We start from the raw sequence: 10,292 nt of genomic DNA, 5'->3' as shown, positions 1-10,292 counted from the left end.
ACACACACACACACACACACACACACACACGCACACACACACACACACACACACACACACACATACATGCACACGCACACACACAAAGGCTGATGAAAACCACAACAACATGCATTTCATAATGGATCTACTGATGATGTGCTTTGACTAAGTAAACAAACATGATCAACTTTATAGAGATGATGAAAAAAATAGGTATAACTTATTTAATTTTCACCAAACTAAAATGAACTGTATTTGTACACAAACATATACAAATTCAGCAATATATATTTTACTATTTGGTCAAATATGCAGTCAGCAATCTATTTCTTAATCCTAGTTTTGAGGAAAATCTTAAAGCTTGATCTAATACACCATTTCTGAAATGAGGAGTAGTAAGAGGGCTTAGAATTGAAGAAGAAAAGAACATAATTGAACCGAATACATCATTCATTCAATCAGAACAGGACAAACAATTGTCAGCAGCAAAATCATTCATATTCCATTAATATCCTATTTCTAAAGTAAAATGTTTAGTTGGTATGTATTTAGTGGTGACCTTTGAATAAAGATCCTTGTTATTTAACTAATTAATTATTATGATATTTCTAGCATAAAATACCAACGTGAATCACATTAAAGTGATCTCATTGTTATGTTATTTTCATATCTATCTTCAACATTTCCATTTGAACACGGTGTTCTTGACCTTTTAGTCAATAATATCAATTACAAATATTTTGTACATTGCATGTCACACATTTTACTTTTAGTATGCATTCCATAAACTCTAAAGTGGTTCATGGAATGCAAAACTATAGTTCTTTTCCAAATGTTTAAGCCTACTTTGCAAAAGAAATACAGCACACAAACTCAACTCATATGACTTGTGTCCAAAACAAAACATTTAAAAACTGTCTGATTACATTCATGCGTACACATTTCTCAATAATAGTAATAATAACTTTATTTATATAGCACCTTTAAAAACAAAGTTTACAAAGTGCTTCACAGATAAGCAAAGCATGGACACAACTTAAATGCAAACACATCTATAAAATATACAAACAAAACCAGGGGAACAAAATAACTGCACAATAGATCCTAAAAGGATGACATCACTTAATAGCTATTCTATAAAAACGAGTTTTAAGAAGTGATTTAAAAGAAGTTATTGATTCTGCCAGCCTTATCTACTCCGGTAGGTCATTCCAAAGCATAATAATTCAACATTCTAAATTAAATCAATGATCGTGCATGAAACTTACCAAAAACAAATGTGACAAGAGTAGGGGCAGACATCCTGGCACCCAGAGAGGACAAATCCCAGCAGGAGAGGGGAGTATCTAGACTGTCTCTATGACCGACTGGCTGAATTTAACAGTAACGACAGCGTGACTTGACAGAGGACTGAAGAGTGACGCATGTCTCCGCCACGCTGCGCAGCATACAACGTCAGCATTGTCATCGATTCAAGCGCAGCAGAATCTTCTTGCTCTTTTACACTGATCATCCGCAAAGCGACTTCTCCTTGTGCTCATCTTAAACTGGTGTGCAGCTGATTCACATGAGATCACACGCTGCCTCTGTCCGTCCTGCACTGTGACCCACTGTATGGAAATCTAAAGAGGAGGTGAAAAAAAGGTGATGCCTGCATCAACCGTTAAGACCTCCACATTTGAAATGGGTGTATTATATGATACAGTACTACTGCGTCTCAAAAGAGGCATCATCCAACGGGCAAAGATGACATCATTATTCTTCGGATAAGAGGATTTATATATATATATATATATATATATATATATATATATATATATATATATATATATATATATGTATGTATGTATATATATATATATATATATATATATATATATATATATATATATATATATATATATATATATATATGTAGATAGATATATTTCTTCAAAGAGGTCACTTTAATATGTGTATATATATTTATAGTCTTACACCCTTCTTTAATATTAACACACAATGACATTGACTGAAACCTGGCTGAGTCATGAAGAATATGTCAGCCTAGATTAATCAACTCCTCCAAGTCATATATACTCACATTCCTCGAGACACCGGTCGAGCAGGTAGAGTAGTTGTCATCTTTTACTCAAGCCTATTAATAAATCTTAAACCTAAATTAAACTACAACTTAGTTGATCTTAGTTTTTCACATCCAACCTGAAAAACAATGCAGCCAATTTTATTTGTTTAAGTACACCCGGCACCAAAACAGATGAGGTTATTTTATTTTAGGTAATTTCAATATTCATGTGGATGTCGGCATTGTGAGCATTAATGCTGCATTTATCTCATTGTTGGATTTGGATGGTTTCTGTCAGAGAGTACAGAAACTGACTCACTGCTTTAACCACACCCTCGACCTTGTTCTTTTGTATGAAGTGCTTGTCCCTAACAGGGACCCTTACTACTGAACACACTGTTTATGTTCCCTGATAAAAGACAAATCTTCAGAAAAAAAGAAAACCGATTCATATACTATATATCTAAGTTAACTTGATGTTGCTCCAAAAGTGCCTGTTGTATTGTTCTGATAACATCACTTTAAAATAAAAGCACGCAATACACTAGTTTTTACTTCATTGCGATTAATCAGTTCAATTTTTTTCAACTTTGCCCAGCCCTATAAACAATATTACCTTATTGTTTTCCACAATGAGCTATTTAGTAGCAACTAAATATGAGTTATTTTTTGCACAGATACTCTATTTGCATTGTTCTAACAAAGGGATTGCCCATTTTATTAGTATATTGGTGTATATCTATACATGTTTATTCTTTTAATCAAACTATTGTCTTAAAATTATTTGTCATTTACAGTTTACTGTATGCTTTGGAATTCTTATTGTTAGTTTAAATACTACATTTTCTCACTTTTTCATGAGATTTCACCAAATGTTTGGTCATGTAAATTTGGTTTAAAGTCATAGAAAAATACCATATTTTGATCATAACTATGAACATCCAGCATGATATGACCCAGATTCCCCAAAAATGCCTCATCGAGCAGCCCCCGAGGAGGCATACAAATAAAACACCTTTTTTGGAAGTTAAGACCTAAAGAATCATAGTTTCAGTCAAAAAACTGTTGTTTGTTTCAAAAATGGAAAAATTACTTCTTTTATCGCATAACATTGACCGATATGGACATGGCATATGTACAAACCTGAGCCAGCCTTCACTACACTGCTGACTATAGGCAGAGCCATGTGTCCTGTAACGTCCAAAAGATCTCAGATGACACTGGTTGGTCGACTTACCCGAGGCAATGACCTGGCCTATAAACGGGAGGTTGAATAAAAAGATCAGAAAGGCTGGCTCAGTAATTGACCTTCCCCCGAACTCACTAGAGGTCACTGTAGAAAAGAGAACAAGGGCCAAGTTAAAAACGATTGTTTCTTTTTCAGGCCATCTATTACACTGTGTTTTTAATGGACCCAGAAGCTCTTTCAGTGAGCGACTCAGGATGTCTCCGTGGTTTACTGATTACTAAGAAGGTCCTTTGTTCCGGCTGCAGTTAGATTTTTTTAATCAACATCTTGAGTTGTGTTTTTTTTAGATTTAGCATATTTTTGATGTTAATTATTGTTCATAAGACATTCTCTGGTGTTATTTATTCTTTGTAATGTTTTTTTTTTTGCCTGCTGTGCATTGTGGACTGTGTCTATTGTCTGTATGAGTCTATCGTTGTCTCTATAAATTTTTGTCTTGTTGTCTGTTATTTTTTGTCTTTTTCTGGATTGTCTGATTGTTAGAAAGTGTAAGGTTTTTGGTACATCTGATCTATTATCACTGCAACTTAAACAGCTCTTGTGGCCTCCAGTGTATAACTATATATCTGGGAAGACATATGTATTACAGTGTCCCTGCTCAATACAACAATTAAAAAGAAATAATATGTATGAAACCTGAATTTTTAACCTTATACTTTGACTATGTATCACATGAGAGTCCCTCAACCCAAAAAGTTGATGGAAACCACAAACTGTGATGTCATGGAAGGTCCCTCAGTAGAGAGAGAGTACAAATAGATTATGAGATGAGGAAGCGCAGCAGAGTCGAAGTGTGACTGTTTGTGAAATGGAACTGAAGCTGCAGCTCAACGTCTTCGTGTTACTCATACAGGGTGAGTCCTCCGACATGAAAAGTATACTGAAATGAGACAAAAAGCTGAATCTGATCATTAAAAAGACAGATGAACCAACTTGGAAGTGATGGTTTTGCCCATGACTCCTTTACATATGACAGTTACAGTACTCGTCTTTCTATGGCAATGTGTGATGTTTCAAAATGTGAGTGTTTATCAGGGAATATTTGGGTCAAGTTATGAACTCTGATGCTTCTGACAAATCAAATGGTTACACTTGTCGACAGTAAAAAGCCATGTTGCTTGAGCTTGTGCTTTTTGAGGCATTAGATTTGTTTTACATGTAAAGTTTTTAAAGTACCAGCATCTTTGATGAATTATTTTGGATTTTACTTTTCCCCTTCATTCTAATGTATGCATGTACATCTACTGCAAATATCCGCTTGTTTGATCTTAGGTGATGCCTTTGATTTACATTGTGTATAATAGTTCCTGTGAAATTATATGTTCTTTATAAATCAGTATTTAAGAACTTTAAAAAAATCTGAAGCGTAACAACTAAAGTCTAGAGATAACTCTCAAAAACATGTTGCCATACAGTCAAAAAAGTTCTATGACATCAGATTAGTTGAACATTGGAACAAATCATGTTATAACACGATCTACGTGTGAACAAGTCTCATGACCCCTGACTCTTCAAGCCCACTGTCCTCACTGCTGGTGTCATCAGTGGGTTTTCCAAACAGCTCGTTATTCTCCCCCACAGGAAAGAAAAAAGCACCCAAAGCCCCTGAGAACCACCCGCAGCATTTCTCCAACACCTACCTTTACTTTCTCTTTCACCATGAAACAACTGACCACATTACTTCCTGTCACATCAGAATATGCATTTTGTGTTTGACAGGGGGGTTGCTTCTTTTGAGTTGCTGTACAGTAAAGAACAGTACTTTTTCTTTCCTGTCACAACCCACATATGCACACACACGCATATACACACACACATACACACACACACACACACACACACACACACACACACACACACACACACACACACACACACACACACACACACACACACACACACACACACACGCAGTGTCAAACTGTGAGAAACAGGGTTGGGACACCTTTACTCTTGACTTTAACGCCAATAGTAGGTAGCTTGTGAGGACTAGAGGGGTCACTGCCTGGAATTAGTCTCATTTTATGAAATGTTATGTATCGTTAACCTGCATGGAGTAAAAATGACATTGTGCTCTCAGTGTGAATTTACAAGGAAATTGATGTTTCTATTTGTTTGATTGCAGTTTCCCTTGCGATATGGCAGCATGTGACTGTGAAAGAAGGTGAGACACTCAGCTTAAGCTGCCCAGTCACTGATGCTCACATGACCCATATCGACTGGAAGAACCCTGAAGGATATATTATGTTCTTCAACAACAAGAAAGGTGAATATGGCATATCTCATGCTTTAGTCACTCAACATGTGTATAAGCCGCAAGAACATTGTCTTTGACTTTTGAGTTAAGGATATTAAAAGGTGAATTTAAGAAATTATGTAAAATCAAAAAATGGCCTCTGACTCCAGAGGGTTAAACATTTTTTCTTTTTCCAGCTTTAAAGGACAAGCGCTACAGCATCAACAAACTGTCTCAGTCAGAATTCACCATCAGTATTTCCGACATCACCTTCAAAGATGGAGGCGTCTACACATGCTTTCAGTATGACGCTGACCAAACGCAGAAAAAAGTGGAGGTGACAGTGTTAGGTGAGGATAATTGATTGAGTCACGGATAGCAATCTTGTGACATTGACAATGATTTTTACTACCATTCTGACCATTGGTGATTTGATGAGCATTTTAGAATAATGTCATAACATCTGCTCTGGTGTTGATTGCTTTAAAGGCCATCCTAAAATGCAAGTAACAAAGGATGAAGGAACATCTGTAATAAAATGCACTGCTGAAGGGAACCACCATCCTCCCCAGATCTCTTGGAAATTAGATAACGGACCTGAATTTCTTGGTAAGTTTGTAAAAACTGAATAAGTGGACATAGAATGAACGCGAAAGCTACACTGTAATGAATAAGTGAAACAAAGTAAGGGATTGGCGTTAAAATAACTTGAATGTGGTATCTTTAGCTGCATGTTGGTGTTGCATCTTTGCTGACTGCTATTGTGAATCTCTACTCTAGTTAAAGAAAATGTTTTGCTCCATAGAGATGAAATTTCACCTTCTGTTTCAAACGTCATTCAATCTTTTTGTACCTAGTACAGTGTCTATATGAATAGAATAGCACATTGTCCTTGTTTTTGAACAGCCAGTTTTGAAGGTTAGACCCAGCAACCTCTGAGTGGGCTCATCTTTCCGTGGTATCATCTTTACCACCTTACGTGGGTTAGTGGATTTGCAGATGCCATTTATTTTTTTTAGGGATAGCAGTTCAAACTCTTTGGACAGTTCTCAGCTATGTCATATTTTTATATTTGGTGTTTGTCCTTTTTTACTATTGATGCCAGCTGGTTCACCTATTTGAAGTGATGCTAATGACATCTCTCCCATTCAACAGCTCAGGGCAAAGAAGTTCGAAAATATGAAAACAAGAAATATGTCTCTGTGGAAATGCTACATGTTCGCCCAGAGGAGAAAAGGATCACTGTCAAATGCTTTGTTAGGCATCCAGCTCTACACTCACAACCTCTGATGAACTTTGTCAAAATTGGACGAGACTGTAAGTGCAATTTATTCACTTCCAACTTTCACTAGCAGAGACAATAAGTAAAAATAGTGCTTGTAATAACCAAAAGTTGGTTACATGAAGTACTTCTGCATAAAGGCTGATATTTGAGGAACAGTGACAACGTAGTTATGTCGTCACAAAGCATGGAAAGTACTAAAGAGGTTTTTCTTTCTCCATGACACTGCCTACAGCACCAGGCTGTGAAACTGACCAAAAAACAAAACAGCCCCTTGTGATTTCCTCTTCTGTGTGCTGCAAATACTTGGGTTTCCTGTGTTCTATTAGAAAGAAATACAGATGTGTTATGTGCATTTTGTTATGTTGATAAATGTCAAGAAGGGTTTTCACTGAGACAGTCTATGTATATGTTGTTGCTGCTTAGTAATAATAATAATAATAATATTAATCCCCCTCTCTGTCACAGCAACAAAGCCTCGGCGCACAACCACGACCAGTTCCCCGACAACCCATTCTCGAGGGTCAACACAGGTGCCACGAACAACAACTGCCTGGTTCAGACACGGGAGAACAACAGTGTACCTCACAACCAGAGACGTAGAAGGGCCTTCACCAGAGAGCTCTATAACCTTATCAGCTGCTCCTTCCAATCAGCTGTTTTCCTCCAGTGAGCCAAAGACGCTCACAGCACCCAGTGAACGTCCTCTGATCACTGTAAAACCCGAAGGCTCACATCTTAACACCACTGGTGAGGGGCTCGTTTTTATTTATGTATAATTTTTAAGTTATGTGGACCTTAAGTGACAAAATAATCCACATTGGATGATACGCAGACTTGAGATGAGGGACACAAAAGCAACAATCCACAATAATTTTTAACAACAACAAAAAGTTTTTTTAATGTAATATGACATAATAATTGTCATATCAGATTCAAGTGGATTATGGCATCCCTCAAAGACTCAAAATCCATAAAATATAATAATAATGTCAGTTTTCATTCATCAATATATTTTTCTCTTTCTCTTATTTTTGTCATTATTGAAATACCTGAATATCAAACAAACTGTCAGCCCGTGGGATGGAAACTACAGATATCTCAGTTTACACAATGCATTTAGATCAGGCTGTAGTTCTGATACTAAATCTATTTAGTGTGGAACCCTGTTATATGATGTACAGAGTTGTACATATAGATACACTGAGTTTACACAGTATCAGCAAAGCTAAAAAAAAACAAAAAACTACTGTTTACATTTTCTGAAATATTTAAATAAATAAAAAAGTTGACATTTATAGCTTTCAGCTTCTTAAAAGATTGAGTTCATTCAGTTTATTTTGTATAACCCAAAATCACAAATTACAACTTATCCTTATAGCTTTACAATCTATACACATGACATCCCTGTCCCGGGACCTCACATCAGATCAGGAAAAAACTCCCTCAAAATTAGAAGATACCCTTTCACAGAGAAAAAAGGAAGAAACTTTTGGGAGAGCAACAGAGGAGGATCCCTTTCCCCGGATGGGCAGGAGCAATACATGTCAAATTAATGACATCTATAGATGTCAAACAAAATACAGAAGAAACCTTAACAGGGAAAAAAGAAGAAAAAATAGTTTTGTTTGAAGGTGCAAAATGTAAGATCAGGCCACCTGCTCCAAAACAAAAAGTGGGCAGCATTTCAGTCATTAGTTTTGAAAAAGCTTGGGCTGACTGCTAACTGAAATTAGAAGGTCCATCAGTCCCTCGGAGCTGCTGTACGCTTCACTCTCAGCGAAGCAGCCTCCTTGGTGGCGCGGAGAATGTGGTGAGACTTGGTGACAGTTTTTATTGCAAGTCAATTACCTGTTTCTGCCTCTTTGGATCTAATCCATGAAACAAACTAACAAAATATACACGGACCATGAATGAATTATTATCAAGCCCTCGTGGCAGCTCTATATCTTACAAGTTGCACTTTTAATTCATTAATTTAATGTAACTTTTGTGAAGAAAAAACAAATTGAAGCATATTCATCAAATTGTTTTTATTTCTTACAGATGACTCAACAACGTCTGTGGTATCAAGTTCGACCAGGAAGAGAACCGACACTGTCAGTAATGCAACCAGCACAACAGGTATGATATGAGTGTATGTATTGTAAGAGTCTATTCAAAATATTGTTAACAGATATCTGACCCCACCTAGTGGTACGTCTGAGCACCACAGCTAAGTTGCTTTCTATAGAAAACCAGGTTGACTCATTTACTTATTCCACCTTCCTCATCCATTAGGCCTTCAAGACTGGACGTCTGTGTCTGAGACAACACAAGACATCATATCCAATAACAGTACGGAGGGAAATGGAACAGGTATGTTCATACTGATAACAGAGGTTGACTGAAGTTCAGTTGCCCTGCTATGAAAATGATAATGAGATAACAGTCTTAAAAAAGAATTCAGGGTTTTGCTGAACTAACTAGAATTGTGTCAATGTCCAGGGAGCTTTAATGACCCAAAGACGCGGACAGGAACTGGAGGAAGTTCATCATTACTGGTCTTCCTGGTCACATGCCTGATCTTCGGTCTACTGGTGGTTGTCATTTTCTTTGCCATCAAGCTGAGGAGAGCACACATCGCCTGGAAGAGAGGTAACAGTTCTGAAGAGCATCTTGTAAATACACCGCAAAGATGCAAGTTTCTTTCTGAATTGATATTAAAAACAGTTTTGATTGTTACAGAGAATGAGGACACTGATCCGTCAGAGGAGAGCAGTAAATCAAAATCAAGCCAAGAAGAGAGGAATGCCCAAGGACAGAAGCGAAGAGGTGAGCAGATGATTCACCACTCTCAACTGCAAACATTCTAATGAAACTCAGTAAAACATGGTAAGGTGGAGAGTGTTTGTGGACTGTATGAAGAATGCACATGCTCTCTACTTGCCAATTGTGAAATAAAGGTCATTTTAGGAGACCCAAGCATAAATTATAGGTTCAAAACATTTCAAAACATTTAATTATTTTCAAATGTATTACTGGTCAGTCCTTCTTTTAGTGCTGTTTCTGTACGTGCACATCATGTGTATCTTTATGTTCGCACATATATTAGTATATTCAATTGTTATCCTCAATTATTTATTACCTCCCAAAAAATCCTTTTTTATTTTACATTTTCAGTTGATACATTAAACTTGCAATACCAGTGACACACTTGTCTTTCCACAGAAACAGGGCAATGACCTATTTCTGAAATGAATCACTGATGTAAAAGTCTCTCTCTTTCTCTCTCTCTCTCCCTCCCACAGGGTTCTTCAACACGGCATTCACACAGTACGTCGTTGAAAAACCAGCAGTTTTAACTTCAGTGACAAACACAAATGCGATGGCAGCAGCAGAGATAAATAAAGAGCAGCCTTCTCAACCTCAAACCCCGGGACAAACTTCAGCCAAGTGTGAAATAAAGGAGACAGAGCTATGACAACCCGTACTTACA

The 10,292-nt window shown here is 36.9% G+C and overlaps 1 protein-coding gene across 1 annotated transcript; it reads left to right on the top strand.

Moving 5' to 3' along the window:
• Nucleotides 1-4,104: 4,104 nt before the first annotated feature.
• On the top strand, nucleotides 4,105-10,277 carry LOC137802415 (cytotoxic and regulatory T-cell molecule). The gene is made up of 11 exons (XM_068600252.1): nucleotides 4,105-4,150; nucleotides 5,422-5,571; nucleotides 5,730-5,882; nucleotides 6,022-6,141; nucleotides 6,688-6,849; nucleotides 7,283-7,575; nucleotides 8,902-8,938; nucleotides 9,104-9,172; nucleotides 9,302-9,451; nucleotides 9,527-9,628; nucleotides 10,105-10,277. The coding sequence occupies exons 1-11, from the start codon at nucleotides 4,105-4,107 to the stop codon at nucleotides 10,275-10,277; spliced, it is 1,455 nt and encodes a 484-aa protein (XP_068456353.1).
• Nucleotides 10,278-10,292: the final 15 nt, after the last annotated feature.

This window comes from Clinocottus analis, unplaced genomic scaffold (genome assembly GCF_023055335.1).
Source record: "Clinocottus analis isolate CAN_PGR_092001 unplaced genomic scaffold, fCliAna1.0.p SCAF_5, whole genome shotgun sequence".
Classification (NCBI taxonomy): domain Eukaryota; kingdom Metazoa; phylum Chordata; class Actinopteri; order Perciformes; family Cottidae; genus Clinocottus; species Clinocottus analis.
Note: the sequence above shows the minus strand (reverse complement) of the source record. Positions and strands in the feature narration are given on the sequence as shown.